At 37.7% G+C, this 16,444-nt stretch overlaps 1 protein-coding gene and 1 pseudogene across 2 annotated transcripts; both read right to left on the reverse strand.

The window, feature by feature from the left end:
- Nucleotides 1-3,464: 3,464 nt before the first annotated feature.
- Nucleotides 3,465-9,435, reverse strand: LOC114477983 (sodium/myo-inositol cotransporter-like). Of its 2 annotated transcripts, none has more exons than XM_028470729.1 (5): nt 9,337-9,435; nt 7,642-8,478; nt 7,353-7,548; nt 6,430-6,557; nt 3,465-6,351 (listed from the first exon to the last, which is right to left on the reverse strand). In XM_028470729.1, the coding sequence occupies exons 2-5, from the start codon at nt 8,279-8,281 to the stop codon at nt 5,120-5,122; spliced, it is 2,196 nt and encodes a 731-aa protein (XP_028326530.1). In that variant the 5' UTR covers nt 8,282-8,478; nt 9,337-9,435; the 3' UTR covers nt 3,465-5,119. The 2 variants fall into 2 exon arrangements, with proteins under 2 accessions (XP_028326530.1, XP_028326537.1); XM_028470736.1 differs by having other exon boundaries at nt 9,302-9,354.
- A 1,714-nt stretch (nt 9,436-11,149) lies between these two features.
- On the reverse strand, nt 11,150-14,953 carry LOC114479088 (sodium/myo-inositol cotransporter-like; annotated as a pseudogene).
- Between the last annotated feature and the right edge of the window lie 1,491 nt (nt 14,954-16,444).

The raw sequence follows: 16,444 nt of genomic DNA on the forward strand, positions 1-16,444 counted from the left end.
TTTTCTGTATCTTTATGCTGCTGTAAAACAATTTTGACAATTGTGTTGTCAAAATCAAAATATTTGATTGAAAACTAAGCAATTTATTTACAATTTATAAGCCCTAATAACTGATATAGACATTGTTATAAATAAAATGTTAAGAGACCGAAAACACTTTCACACTATGATCTGAATGCACTTAAATTCATCTAAAGCCCAGGAGAGGGCAGCATTTCCCCACACAGTATTTAAAATAATGACCAATCTGAGCATTAATACTGGAAAGGACATAGTGTATTTTTAATTTTTGGAGTCATTTAATTTACGTTTTGTTGCCAGTCTGTGTATTTGTTGGTCATTTTGTATGTTTTGGAGGTTATTTTATGTACTTTCCTTAATCTTTGGTGTATTTATGTTGATATTTTGTGTAGCAACTTTGTACATTTTGTGCCTTTTCCTGTCATTTTCTGCCTTTTTCTGGGATTCTGTGTGTTTTGAAGGCTATTATTGTTTTTTTTTTTCGTTACAATTAGTGTGTTCTTGAGGTCATTTTGTGTATTTATGTTAGTATTTTGTGTACTTTATGTTCATTTTGTGCACTTTGGGGGTTAGTTCATGTGATTTTTTTGACGTTCAGTGTGTTTTTGAAGTTATTTTGTGTAATTGTTTACATTTTGTGTAATTTTGGAGTAATTTTGTGTATTTCTATTGTCATTTTTTGTGAGTTTGTTTTTCATTTGGTGTATTTATCAGTTATTCTATGTTCTTAGGGTGTTATTTTGTATATTTCTCGTCACTTTGTATATTTTTCTGTCATTTTGTCTTTTATTCTGTCATTCCGTTTGTTTTGTGTGTTGTCTAACTTATTTTTCTTCACATTTAGTGTGTGTTTGAAGTCAATTTGTGCAGTTGCTTCTGAACAAAATGGAATAAGAACTCCTAAAACATAAAACAAGCAGGACAGCGGCTATCCAGGACTAGCCACAAGGAATACTGTACTGATGCTAGCTCCACTGAAAATATCCAGCCAATCAGAGCTTCCGGTTTCGGCCCATGGCAGGATTCTGTTCAAAGTAAAAAATTAAAGACAAAATATAAATGAATCGTAATGCGATGCACCATGAAGTTTGATTCCAAATATCTCAGCTTTTCCAAGTTCACAAATTCAATGAAACTTTCACAAGATGATTGCATATAGGTTTTGCACATCGTTTGAGAGAACTCACAATATGTTTTTCTTTAAGACTCTAACTTTTTACTGCTGTAGTAACACATGTGCACGGCAATGAAAACCTGGTCGTAAAAGCCTCATATAGCAAGAAAAACAGGCAAAAACTATTTGAACAATTTGATAAATGAGTTGTTTTCTTTAATCTTTCCCACTCTCGCACAAAAAGTCGATAAAAACCTGAACGTACATGTCTCCAGATGAAAAGGTTTGATACGTGGTGCAGCTCCTGTTTTGTGTCTGTACAAGTCATGCAGTCAGAAGACTCTTTTTGTCTGTTTTTCTAATAAGTGTTTTGGATTTTGTTCATTGGGATTGTCTTTGGTTGGGATTTTTTTTATTCTCTCTGTTGGGATACAGTCCAGTTTCCAAATTTTGGGTTGGGATTTTGACCAAAAGGGATTATGTTTGTTGGGATTTTGTAAATTGGGGTTTTGTCCATTGGGATTCTTAGGTTGGGTTTTTGTAAATTTAATTTTTGCTCTTTGGGATTTTATCCTTGGGATTTTCACCAAGGCCTTGTTTCCATTGGGATTTTGTAAATTGGTTTTTTGGCAGCTGGAATTGAGTCTGTTGGGATTTTGTCCATTGGGATTTTTTTTGGTTGGGATTTTCACCAAATGGGATTGTGCTCATTGATAATTTGTCAGTTGGGATTTTGGAAATTGTGTTGCCACCGAGTGTACAGCAAAGAACCTGAAGTTGTGCTGCTGATCAGGTCCTATTGTGTTCACTGTGCGTGTTTGCCCATTTTGCTGATACACACCCACAATAACCAGTTCTGCATTTCCAAGTTACTTCAGCCTACAAAACATGTATTATCTGTAAATTGCTGCTGAATGTGGACGACTCGCTCATTGTTAGTATTAAACTAAGATGTTTTGTTTTTTTTGTAGCAGAACCTAAATTTGGTTGAGGAACAAAAGTGCAGTGATCACATGATTAGCAGCTGTAAAATGTTGTCTTGGGGGAATCTCGTGGACTTATTGGGATTGTAAAAAAATATTTTAATCCAAGAGTAATAAAGGGTTTGCAGCACAGCCAGGTTTTGGCTCCCCAGGGCAAGTTTTACGCCATAAACTTTGTTCACATAACAGAATAAAAACAGATTTACTTTTTTTAAAAATTCCACTCCCATGTGGGTAGCTCAGCTGAGGATTTGATGCAGGCCAAAACAAAAAGGATGTAACAGGCTTTGCCTTTCAAACTAATTATGACTTCAAAGAGACTTGATTTTCACTATGACACTGTCATGTCATAGAGGAACCCTTGGAGCTACTGTGGCTACAATAGCAGCTTACCACCACTAAGTGTGGAGTGAAAGAATAATCCCTTAATTCTGTAAAGTGACTTTGAGTTCCCAAAAATGTGCTATATAAAATCTATGTATAATTATTATTATTATTATTATTATTTATCATTACTGTTGGTGTGTGCTAAAGCACCAACCCTCTCACTTTGACACAGCAAAACCTCGATGTCAACTGTAATAATGAATCCAATCCATCTGAGGGAATTGTTTAAAGAAAATCCGTTCTTTTATTTGTCAATTCTATATTTGCTTTATGATTGTTTTAAAATGGCAGTAAGAAGACGTGCAGGATTATGACCTCAAGGACAAAAAAGAGTCTAACCTGAGTAGCACCTTCTTCTTTTTTTTTTTAAGCTGTTGATGAATAGCTCCCGTGTGAGCTTGTGTGTGTGAATCCAAGTACTGTAACTTTCCACTTACTCTCAGTGATCTTCCACTTTGAAAAAGTCTGTTTGTGTAGCCTCTGAATAAACAGCAGCATGGTTCTTTATTATTTTTATTTGTTTACAGAGTTGGAAGATAGATAGATTGAGGATAGATGGATATGTGTCATGTGTGTTTACTTTGTATTTTCTGTCCCAGGTGTCTAATCAGTCCTCCAACTTTCTTGAATAAAGATAGAGGAAGATAGTTATCAGTCTAGTTACTATTATTCACATACCATCTTCAATCACAGATATTGTTCATGATTTAACCCACAAAAAAAAGGTATTTTAGGTGCCATCAAACTGCAATATTCTGTGTATATGAGTAAGACACCAATGGTTAGAAAGAATCCCCAGATGCCAAAGCATGACCAGGCCTCAGATGACACTGTTAACCATCGATTTGTGTATTAGAAAGTCATTTTGTTACAAACTGACACAAAACATATCCCGTTTATTATAAATCCATTATTATTATTATCATTTTTTTTTTTTTTAAAAAAAAGCCAGCTTTTGTTTTTTTGTCAAAAAGGTTCTACTTAAAAGAGTAACTTTTACAAAACTGACGAGTTCAACATCAAAATCAGTTTTTACAATTCTGAGACAGTCATAAAAATGTGCTTCAAGTACACATTCAGAATGATTTCTAGATTTTCACAGATTTAATCAAAAGTGCAATATCATGTTGGATAAGTGCTTTTATCTAACTTTATAAATCAAACATATAACCTGTGTTTCAAATTAGTGTCTAAAATGGGGACACAAGACCAACGCAAACTTACCTATTTACATTTATTATTCTAGCTTTAAACCTTAATATGTGAACTTTTAAATGAGGTTGAAGGCAAAGTATGAGTTTGTTCTTGTACAAGAAAAAAAACTCAATCCAACCAAAATCTAAGGGTAAAATGCAATTAACCACCATTTTTTTTTTTTTTTCTCGCGCCCTGTTGTAACAGTTTAATACAATAACAGTGTTGAGTAGAAAGAGCAGCTATAATATAAGTCATGAAAGTTGGATTTCATGCACTAAAATTCATAGTTTCATTCATTGTTTAAATGCCCTTTAGCACTGAACACATTCATCCATACATTACTTCATGCAGACACAGACAAGTTGGGACAACGCTCATAATTTAACAAGTATAAGTTGAGATTCTCTCATTTTAAACTGTGGGTTTGTCTAGGGTTGGGAACTCCCTGAAAGACAACAAAACATCTCGTTGGTGAGTTTACAGTAGAGATAGTAAAGAATGTCACAGCTAGGCTACAGAAAATAAGAAGAAATAGTGACAATAATATAATAGTTAACACTCCTTTTCCAAACTGACATATATAAAATGCATTCATCTAATCGCTTCAGTAAACGTAACTTCTACTGTCAGACACGTGGAGAAAAGTCAAAATATTAATAAATAAAATTGCTGACATTTTTGGTCAAAATCTGCTATTATTGTCCCTCTTTTCGTCACCCTGCTGGGTGTTTTTTCGCTGACGCTGTTGCCAATTAAAGTGGCTGCTTCGAAGGCTTTCCTCACACGCGCGCGTGAAATTATCTTAAAGACAACGTCTTAGCTTTCAGGCAACTGTTGGTCATTTCACGATAAGGCAAATATTGGACAAAAAAATGGCGATATAAAGTGTGCAGGCAACACTTTCAGTGGGAAACCCCGAGATTACCATTTCCATTTTCACAGAAATATGGGCCAAATTGCGTCGCTTAATAGTTCAATGGGGTACGCATTTCTTTGCATTAAAATACAGAACAATGCAACTTATATCAAATTATCGGCTTAGAGCATCATTAAGTGTTACATCTACATCATTGGTTTTACCAATGCCTCCTTTTTCGGAGGTAGTAATAGGTAGTAGTTCAGTGTTGTTCATATATACACAATAAAGCATATTTGACTTGTCCAAAGCATCTCTGGATACCTATTTACAAGACAATATAATGTGGACAATATCTGGAAAACAAAGGGGAGCCTCGTACAGTTCATGATTCTAATAAATGAAAATATGAATGACCATGAAGTATCCATACCACCACTTTACTAATTTCTCATGTGACTTATATCAAGGTGAAACTTATTTGTAGTTTTTCCGCAAGAAACATACATTTTGTGGAAAGCGACCAACAAATTCCAAAAATTACCGTAAATTAGAAATATTCTAAACAGAAAAATAGACATAAAGAAATATCCCGACAAAGCAAATTGAACCAAGCCCAATATTCAGGAGGATCTTGGTTTTGGGAGGTTCATGTAGAAGCTCATCCAAAATTCTTTCCTGTTCTTCGGGTGTTATGATCAAAGCTTTAGCAGGTTTCTTCTGGATTCCGCAAAACCAGTGCAAGGCATTGATGCAACATCCATTTCCCACTCCATCACCATCAAAGCATTCCTCCATCCCTTTTTTGTTGTCCTCCTCATTCCTCACACCTTGTCCTCCCTTTTCTAACTCGGGGCCAGATTCCAGAGCATATTTAATATTTTGGATTGAACCGGAAGTTTGTCTGTCTTTGTTACTGCTAATTGATCGATCAGTAGCTGCTGCATTTGGAAAATTTGCCTCATTCAAATCGTCATGCACTTCATTCCTAAAGACATTGTTGTCATGTAACACATTTGAATTCAGGAGCTTTAATGTGTTGGCATCGTCTCCTACTTGCACCTTTTCCAGACTTTTTTGCTTCTTTCTCTGATTCAGACCCCAGAGAGTTGAAGTGCTCATCTGTTCTTTACTGGGCGGAGGTGTGCAAAGACTCACAACGACGGTCACCAAAGCCGAAACCCAAAACAAAACAACTGCCACGTACATGAAATGGACATCTTTGATAAAGGAAGGACGCTCATCTGGCTGGTCGCAATGTGGTTCACGATAAATGAACCCGAGAGTTAAACGCAAAACTCCAAGAACAAATCCTACCAGCCCTCCCCAAAACGCTCCCGTCTCATTGCAGCGACGCCACAGGACACTCAGCAGGAACAGAGCTGCGACCGGAGGAGTCAGGTAATTTGACACTTCTTGGGTGTAGTAGAACATCTGGCCTCCCTGCATCTCAATAATGACGGGAACCCAAGCAATGCTGATGAGCACCATGAAAATCACAAACAATCTACCCACGATCATCAACTCTTTGGACGACACCTGCTTCCGAAGCATCTTGTAGATGTCCAAGGTGAAGATGGTACTTGCAGAGTTGAAGATTGAGTCCAGGTCACTCATCAGTGCTGCGATCATGACCGCCATCATCAACCCACGCAGCCCAACGGGCATCACTGACATCACCAGCCTCGGGTACGCAACATTGCTGCATCCTGCTGCCGAACCACAAACTTCCATGCAATGTTCTGGACCGATACAAGCCAACTGATCCGCGAACAAGATTCTGGAAATCATACCTAGAAACACCAGAACACAAGCATGAGCAATTTGTGACATTACAGGGAAAATTTCCAGAGCAAATAGCGATGACATACCTGGGATTACAATTATAAACATGGGCAAAACTTTGAGGAAGCCAGCCATGATGGTCGACCCTTTGGCGTGAGCGATATTCTTTGCTGCAAGAACCCGTTGGACAATCACTTGCTCTGTACACCAGTACCTGTAACGCACAGTGAAGGACATTTGCCTGTAAAGGTTTTCAATTTTTCATTTTGAATATTGTTAGTGAGTTGGTGGCGGTTGTTCCACAACGCCTACACACTTCGTCGGTTCATTCTCTACTTTCTGGGCTTCTATTATTATTATTACTACCTTTATTTTACCAGAAGAACCAAAAGCGTGTCCTGTTTAAAGTTTCAGGAGATTATACACTTTTATCAGATAAAAAGATAGATCAATGAATCAAATATCAATATCAAATTTTTTTTTAAATTTTTTTATCTTTACTCTAAATACATGGTTTATTGACATTATCGGAAAAGTTTTGTGATTTGCATTGTGGGATGTGGAGTCCCGTAGACTTATGCATAGAACTGATTTTAATTCAGTCTTCAAGAATGATTTGTGATTTACTTGACTCAATTTTTGTTCTAGTTTGTTCCCGTTAATATTTCCTCACTCCGCCAAACATTACATTTCTGACGGATTTGGATCTTTCCAAGAATGTTTTTGGGAAGCCACTTTGGCTGACAATGTCATTAAACCGATCGAAACAAACTTTCATAATTTACCTTTTACATATTTTCTTCTGGCAAACGGTCTTTGTATTATTGATCTATGGGGCCTATGATTTTATCTGTTAAAAATATATTTGTCTCCCATCAGTTTTGCCTAGATTTTTAGCATTTAAAGTTGTCTCCTCCTGCCAAATTAAGAGCTAAATGTTGCTGTTTGACAGACATGAGGTATATTTCATATTCTGCAGAACATTTGATAATCAATCAGAACAGCTTACCAAAGAGAGGCAGGCGTCTGGCCAAATAAGAAACCCGGCCAGGGTAGGTCGGGATCCGTCGGGCCTCGAAGGATCTTCAAAGCATTTGGCTTTGGGTTCAGATGGTTCAGGCAGGAATTGGAGTATGTTAAGTTTGGGTAAGCCTGCAGGATGGCAGTGATATTGGGAGTAGCATGCATATACTTGGTCCAAACTCCTTTAAAAGACAAATGATAGTCAAGCATAATAAGGTTAGGTTTAGGGATAGAGTAAAAATACATAAAAAAGCATGAAACCCATCAATAAATACCTTCAAATCCTCCCACTTTGAAGAGACTGATGCCTGTAAGACACATTGCCCCCGCAATCATGAGCAGAGCTTGGACAGTGTCCGTGTAGATGACAGCCACCAGCCCCCCCGTGACTGTTAGCAAAGCTGTCATACCAATGAGGAGGATAATGGACACGTAGATGTTCCAGCCTAAAGACTCCTGAATGAACAAAGCTCCCGAGTAGAGATCCACGGACAACTTGGTGAAGATGTAGAGGACAAGCGTTAAAACAGCAGAGTAGACCTTCAGGCGCCTTCCTCCGTAGCGTTTGGACAGATACTCGGGCATGGTGTAGACTCCCGAGTGGATATACACGGGGATGAAAATCCAGCCGAGGAGCTGAAGCAACAGAAGAGCATTCAACTCCCAGGCGGAGACGCTGAACCCACTGGCGGCGCCGGATCCTGCCAGCCCGATGAAGTGCTCGCTGCCGATGTTGCTGACAAAAAGCGAAGCCCCAACAGCGGCCCAGTTCATCGAACGACCAGCCAGGAAGTAGCCGCTCACCGTGCTGCGATTGGCCTTCCACATGGCAAAGAATCCCACCGCAATCACTACAACGAAGTAGATCGCCACCACAATGATGTCTGCTGTGTCCATAGTGTTAGCCGTGGCCATTTTTGAATCTTTTTAAAACCTTAAAACAGAACTGAAACTAAACTAATCAATCAGAAACATTTCTTCATCAGCAGCACACTTCTGGAAAGGTCAGAAACATCTGATCCTTGATCTGAAAGAACTGACTGAATGTAGTTTAAAATGTTGGAGCTGAGCAATGATAAAGGGAAATGTAGACGACTAAGATCCTCTGGGTTCTGTGGGGGAAACAGAAATCAAATTCAGCTGTTGAGTGAATGTTAGAAAAGTGAAAGTTGGGGTGGGGCAAGCCAATAACTTAAATGTCATGGCTATCAGTCCACAGTTTATTTTTTGCACAGGGAAAAGTTCATTCACATGCATCACTTCACCACACTCTACATTAATTTTCATAGCATCAGTTATGACAGACTGTTTGTTGAATAAATAGTGCATGTCTACACGAAAACACATGTAACCTTTACGCCTGCGTTTCCCTGTTTATAGTAGTTTTTTTTAACAATTATATTTTTTACATGTTGGAGGAACTGCTTCTATTGTGTCAAAGTCAACAACACCTCTTTGTGGCCCCTTGCAAGCAAGTCAAAATACCCTTTTCACTGACTTTATGATGACAACCACAAATCTAGAACATCCATAAACAAAGTAAATTTGATTGTATTACAAATTATTTGTGTAGCATGTTCACCAACACGTATTTATTTTTTCCTGAAGGGTTATAAAGCTAGATCTAATGCAGAAGAACCACATATCAAGTTTCATTCTAACATTCAGCTTTCCAACACATTTAGGTTTTATCATAATTGTTCACCTATGTAAGCAGCACATTTTTACACTTTATTTAAAAAATGACTAATCCTCATTTTTTTCACTTGTACATCCATTAAAGCACATTTTCTATATTCTGTCATATTTTTGTTGCACTGTATTGATACACTTTGTGCGCTTTTTTCAGTGCACAACTTTTTTAAGGCCTTTTTTGGTATCATTAACAAATGAATATCATAATAAATGCTAAAATAAAATAAAATAACAACCTACCAAGTTACTTAGTGAAGGACTGAAGGCTTACTTACCTAATGTTGTGAACCAAGGCATGCAATCCCAAAGACTGCCGATTGTAAGCATATTTAGACCAGGCTGAGGCTCCGCCCACTGCAGCTACGTCATTGTCCCCTGGGTGGCGACAAAATCACAGGCTGCCTCGTGCACAGGTGTGTGTGCAGGTATCACACTTTACCTCATGAACGGAAATGCTGAAGTTCATTTGTCCTAAATATGACAAAGTTAAAACAACCTGACGCTGATTCAAAGTGACCTTTAATTCAGTGCAGATGTTGTTACACATGGAAGTCATTTTCAAAAATATAAACTACTAATAACATGGAAGCAAACACCGTATTCTCTACTAAATAAAAACATATATTTGAATTTGCCAAATTTAACAATTAAAAAAAAAGTTTCTTCTAATAAATCATCATTGTTATTATAATTTTTTTTACTTCAGGGGGCGCTATTCTCATCTCGACTAATTAACTATTAACATACTAATACAATTGTTTGAAAGACAGCCCTATTATAGCTTTTACTATAAATGTTTATATTTTATTACCAAATTGTTAAAGAAGTGAAATGAATCGCAACATTCCGACACAGTGCAGATATTTAAAAAGATTGACACTCGTGAGATTTGACAGCTAAAACGAATCAGTCGAAATCATCTCTCAAAATATGATCATGTTGTTATGTTCCGGTAACTTCTTAGAAACGAAAGAATACAGCATCAGATGAAAACTACGTAAAACATCTATTGGTATTTCTAGCAAGTACCGTAAGTAAACCTGAATTCGCGACAGGCAAATAAAGAAAAATATTGCTCTCAGGAAGCTTTAACTGATGTAAAGTTTGTTCGTTGTTGTTGTTGACAACTATGAGGGAGTTTTTCTCTCCTCTTAGACATTGTCTCAGCCAAATAAAACAGCAAAGATGGGTTAACCTTTGGATGGAAGAGGGACATTGGTGCTAGTTTGGAGTCACGGGTGAGGTTTGACCTCCACAGCTACGAGGATAACTGCTTTCTGATTAGTCACTGACATCACCAGCCTCGGAAACGCCACGTTGCTGCATCCAGTCACTGATGCACAAACTTCCAGGCAAATGTTCTGGGCCAATACAAACAATTTCAACATTATTGCGCCCTAGTTTTCAATATCAGTTTAACTCACTTCAAAAAATTATTGCTTTAGTCACTAATTTTTGTGTAATTTAGAGGAATTTTATGTCATTGTTTGTGAAACATTAAAAATAACTGCATTCATGTGGTATAAATGATGGAAACAAGCAAGTTTTTCAAGTTTTCTGTCATTTTTACCTTTATCTGGGCCTTAGTTCAATATAAAAATTACAAGGAAAACATAAGTCATTTTGTAAGAAACCATAGAGTTTATTAGAGATATTTGAGCTCCTGCAGATTCACAAAATCTAAGATACTTCTCATAATATACAGGGGCTTGCAATTTTTTTTGGTTCATCATCACGATTGCCAAGGGCGCGGCAATAATGGAGGCTACTGTTACTTGCAAACTGGCACAAGGATTTCCCACAAATTAGAAAATTGGATTCAAATTGATACCTGTTGTCATGGAAAATAGGGAGGGGGTAAGCCAGCATGTGTCCTGGAATGTGATATAAAAAGAATGAATTTGCAACTTTGCATGAATAAAGTTTTGTTGTGTAAAATCGTGTAATATTTTCCACCAATCAGACATTTTGGTTTTGCATTAAACTTGTCCCACCGTGATATTCTGTATTATCGCGAGGACATAATGCTTCCTCTTTCCATTTAATAAATTGAGTTAATTGAACATTGTGAACCAAGAAACCCGAGGATCATACCAAACAGAAGCAGGAGTCTGGCCAGGGTAGGTCTGGGTCTCCTGGGCCTAGAAGGATCTTCAGAGTATCTGGCTTTGGGTTGACATGACAAAGGCAGGAGTCGGAGTACGTCAGATTGGGATAAGAAATCTATTTAATCCTCACTCCTTTAAATAAAACTGAGAAGTGTTTACAATATGAATTCACATTCAAAAAATGAATAGAGACCTTCAAATCCTCGCACTCTCACAGTCAGAGCCAAAGCTCCAGCAACCATGAGAAGAGCTTGGACTGCGTCTGTGTAGATGACAGCCACCAGACCTCCAGTGACTGCTAGCAGAGCCGTCATACTAATGAGGAAGATGATGGATAGGTACAGGTTCCAGCGTATGGACTTCTGATTGAACAGAGCTCCAGTGTAGAGATTCACGGACATCTTGGTGACGATGTAGAGGACAAGCGTCAAAATGGCAAAAAAACACCTTCAGCCTCTTTCCTCCGCAGTGTTTGGACAGATACTCGGGCATGGTGCAGACATCAGACTGGATGTAGATGGGGATAAAAACCCAGCCTAGCAACTGGAGCAGGAGAAGAGCCTTAATTTCCCAGGCAGCCACAGCGTAGCCGCTGGCAGAGCCTGATCCCCGCCAGTCCAATGAAGAGCTCATGGTTCGACCATGCTGGGAAGTAGCCGCTCAACGTGCTGCGATTGGCCTTCCTCATGGCCAGGAAGGCAACAGTCAAAACAAGGAAAAAGTAAACTGCTCCATGATGATGTCTGCAGTCAACATGGTGTTCATAGTGGATCCCTTTAGTTTGGAGTCTCACAAAACTGAATTCATTAAAGCAATACGACAAATTCAAATTATTCTTCTGAGAGTTGAACCGTTAAAAGAGGGAAAAAAATACTCAGGGCTGTTAATCCTGCAGAGCAAAAGAGACCAAATAAATATTAGGGCCGATGCAAATATACAAGAGTTCTGTGGAAAAGACAGACAGCAGTGCACATTGGAGGAAACCTCCTTTTTCCATGTTTAAAAAGCAACAATTGCCAAAGGACTGATTTTTAAGCCAAAACCTGAGAGAGAAAAGATCTTAAACTCCTGTTTTAACCCTTGCAGAGTCGACAGGTGTATGTTTTTATAGGAGAGGCGGGGCCAACAGTGGTGGTTTATGATGTAAGAAGACACCAAAACGTCCCCCAAATCACCATTCTCAGCCAATAGCAAAATTTGATTGTAATAGCAAGGTCTCAACCCATAGAGGGCAGTCACTCATACATTATTTATACAACAAAATACATCAAATTGGAATACTTTGACTAAAATGTGAAGAGTTGGACCAGGATCAATCAACAACAATATTTTATACCAAAAACATTTGTTTTTGTCAGAAAAAAAATGTTTTTTTACTCTTTACAGTAAAATGAAAGCATGGTTATTAACCAACCTTTTTACCACTTTATCGTCTGTTGTATCATATCGTGATCCCAGTGTATCGTCCCACCCCTAGTAGTGACGTACCCCATAGACATGAGATTGTAGATATCTGTAATGTTCGTTTTGACTATAGGCTGAATTTAATTGCTAACCAATGATTAGGAAGATTGTTGATGGCTGGTGAAAAAGTTGCTGGATTTGCTGCAAGTCACTTTTTTTTTCTTTTTAAGTAACTGATTGGCAGCTTCTTCAGCCAATAGCGTGCCTCAAAAGAAAAAAAAAAGAAAAATCACCAGATTATAGTTTTTACTGTACACTTACGGTTTTACACTGAACAATCTACTGTTGTAGAACTGTAGTTAACTGTACTTGTATTTTATTTTATTTATTTATTTGGGACAGTGCATGTTAATGGACATACATAAATAAAAAATACATGAATGTAAACACGCCAGATTGTAGCCAGTGGCTAATTTCCATCTGTTTTCCCAAATGGGGCCGGGGTCACAGAGGGCTGGGTTACAAGGGGCTGGGGTCACATGGGGCTATGTACAATGAACTAATTTCATTGATGGCACCAGTATCAGTGGATTGAATGGTTGCCATGTGCTGTTACGTAACCCTGTAAATGACATTTGTAAAACGTGGACTGATGATTGACAACATGTTGTCAGGCATGAGTTCAGTGTGCAGTAAGATTCAGTTTGTCTAAAATTCAATATATTCCAACTATTGTGCAAACTAAATGTTCCCCAAGGGTAAATGAATATTGTGGTTATATAATACAAGTCTCACAGAAACAAGTATAAACATGCAGCATTGGTTTTGTTTCCAATACAAGGTGAAAGGATGATATGTGCTCCATAATGAGATCCACTACCTTTATATTTCAACCTAACTTTGATTATCTGAGTTCAGGGACGGCGCTACACCGGGGCTAGTGGGGGCTATAGCCCCGTCAGGTATTTATGTAGCCCCAGTTAAACTCCTTTAGCATTTTATTTAATATTTTAACATATTTTAATTATTATTTTATTGAATTCAAAAACATTACAAAGTTCCAGAGTAGCCGTTCTGTTCCAATTAAATCCCTGCTTGTACCCCATTGATTAACATATACTACAGTGTGTGTGTGTGTGTGATAGGGGATGGGAGGGACAGAGGAGTCTTCTTCGTGCATCATTTTAGGGTTCACTAGCAGTCCAATGCAATGGATAAATAAGAAAAAAAAAAAAGAGTTCCCGTTGAAAACGAGAACTCCCAGGGAGCCTCTACAAACTTTTACCCGTTTCTGTCACCTCCGCTTCATGAGAGCGCAGTTATTATGGCATGTGGCGCGTTGTAACATACCCGAGAAACCGAAAGGCAAACTCTCGACTCAGCAATTTTGCCTGCCTGTCCAAACACGCAGAAACGACAACGAACACATATTTCTCCTATAAAACAACGAGGGTGAGTTAGTTCTTCCCTGACGTTTTGCATTTTAGATTTACTGTCTGATTATTGGCAGGCGAAAGAGTGGCTGTCAAGTGTTGAATACGTCACTTTTGCTCATTATTTGTTTGGTTGCCATATTTCCTTGTGCACTTGTATTATGCTTAACTAATTTGTTAAATATTCTTTGACCAAATTCAGTTAAAACTACATTTATAGCTAACATTCTGTGTTGCACAACTTCTTTTATTGAAGAAAAAATGAGAAATTCCTTATAAGTAAATATATATATAATTTTTTTTAATTCTCAGCACCCCCACATATCAATCCTGCACGCCCTTAGCAACGAGAGAGAAAAAATCCTGGTGCCGTGCCTGTTTGAGTTCATCACTGGTTTGTATTAAATGAAACTTTTTCGGTAACAAACCCAAAACTGCATCCTACCTTTGTTTTCTTTGGAAAAATCACGAGTTGTAATGATTCCCATCAGGCTGACAAGGATTCAACAAATGACATCATACCCTGTACTGAAGGCGTTTAATGGACAACGTGCATCAGTCATTAAAGTTTTATGTAACACATTTAAAAGCTTATTTTCGTCAAAACTCCAAAAATCCTCTGCAACTAAAGGTCTCTGAAGAATTATGTAAGTACTCTTTTAAAAGTATTTGCATGTCGGCGTGTCTAACTCTGCATTATCAGTAAAGTAAGGGATTTCATCTCATCTGAAAATAACAATTATCAATTTGTTACGAAAGAAACACATTCTCTATTTATTCTAAGTTGGAAGGATGAGAAATCAAACCCTAAAGTGATTAAAGCATTTTGATTTCCAACTTGTGCATCAAATATACCTGCACTGATTCTTCACCTTCAGTCCGGACCCTTCCTGGGTGTCAAGTCTATATTTACAGTCCAGTGCAGGCTCCGCCCACGGCTCCAGCATCACTACACGCGTGCACGGTGGGGAGGACGTGTGAGTCTCTTTCTGCACCAAACCAGTGACAACTATACCTATTCCTATATTTTAGTGGTTCAAAAAAAACAAAAAGTAGAAAATCCAGCGTTACAGCAGCAGACGGTTGAAAACATAAAGTTATCATCAGGGACCAAAAGGCGTCACTCACGGGTCCACAGTTATTTAGGAAAGACTGCATCGTCTTGTATGGATCATACCACAATACAGATTTTTAGGACATTTAATGGGCTTTTAAACAGAAAGGTTTGGTGAATGACATCCTTAACCTTTTATTCTATCTGTGCCTTCTATTTCAACATCTAACATGTTCACTTCATGCGGTTTCTCTTATTAAGTTTGCCGACACAGGCTAAATGCACACGCTAATTCACAAGGAAAACACAAATGGTTCCTCATAAACCCGCAGAATGAGTGAGTCGTGACAATGTGGAACTGACCTGGTACGTACAGAAATGCTGATTTCTGCATGTGCATCATTATTTTGCACTTAAAATAAAAAATAAGCCAAATACTGCGTGAAGCGTAGGGGTCAGATCATAAGACGAGTGGTTTTTCACACCAAAGGTAGCGAGGACAGGTGGTTCAAACGTGCAGATCAACAACATTTGTTACACTTGTAAGAGTTAATGGATAATAGCATGAATGTTAGCATTAGCATAGGGAGGTGGTGCCAGGTTTGTGCAACTCTGACGGTGCGTCCTAATAGTCCCTTCTATCTCCTTTCCTATCTTCTTATCCTTAACCTCGTGACATCGTTCAAGGGGTTAAGGAAAGGTGTTAGGAGACTTCCTAAAGGTGTTAGGGAAAGGCAAACACGTCGTTTTGAGAATCAGACGCACTTCCACGAGGCGACGTAAGAATCCGACGGCGGCGAAGGTTAGTAACGTCTGCCGTGGCGAAAAAACTACAAATTTCCAAAACATTTGAAGAGAGTAATTTTTCCAGTTCCAAGTTTAAGCCACAAGATGGTGCCAAATCTAAGTTAATATGTAAAATAAAGTCATAAAAACAAGTGTAGTTAGAGGCAATTTAAAAAATATTATTATACCAAAATCGAATGAAAATTTGATTTTTTTTTTTGGGAAAAAAGAGAAAATCGAATTCTGGGAAATACAAATTAATAAATGACAGTTTACGATATAAAACTCATAATAATGGTGCATAAAGTGACAATTCCAAGTGGTGGTGAACAATAAAAACAGTCAGAAAAAGAAAAAATATTCATTAAATGCCACAACTTTTAGCAAAAAGGATGTGTTTTGTAATTAAAGTCATAATGACAAAGCAAAATTCAAGTTAACGGACATTGGAAAGAAAATGTGAAAAATAATGATGAAATCTTCTATTTCATCTGGATTTAGTGTGACATAAGATTGTTGATTTCAGATTTTCGAGGCGATAAAACAAAGAAAATAAATATTTAGATAAAAAGAGCATTTAAATCAATTATTGTATAAT

Source organism: Gouania willdenowi, chromosome 2 (genome assembly GCF_900634775.1).
Source record: "Gouania willdenowi chromosome 2, fGouWil2.1, whole genome shotgun sequence".
In the NCBI taxonomy this organism is placed as follows: Eukaryota; Metazoa; Chordata; class Actinopteri; order Blenniiformes; family Gobiesocidae; genus Gouania; species Gouania willdenowi.

Excerpts from the sequence above, each read along its gene's own strand:
- LOC114477983 (XM_028470729.1), bottom strand. The coding sequence starts at position 8,281 with ATGGCCACGGCTAACACTATGGACACAGCAGACATCATTGTGGTGGCG. Across the intron at positions 7,549-7,641 it reads CAAAGTGGGAGGATTTGAAG|GAGTTTGGACCAAGTATATG; the intron begins GTATTTATTGAT and ends TGTCTTTTAAAG. Across the intron at positions 6,352-6,429 it reads GTTTATAATTGTAATCCCAG|GTATGATTTCCAGAATCTTG; the intron begins GTATGTCATCGC and ends TGGTGTTTCTAG.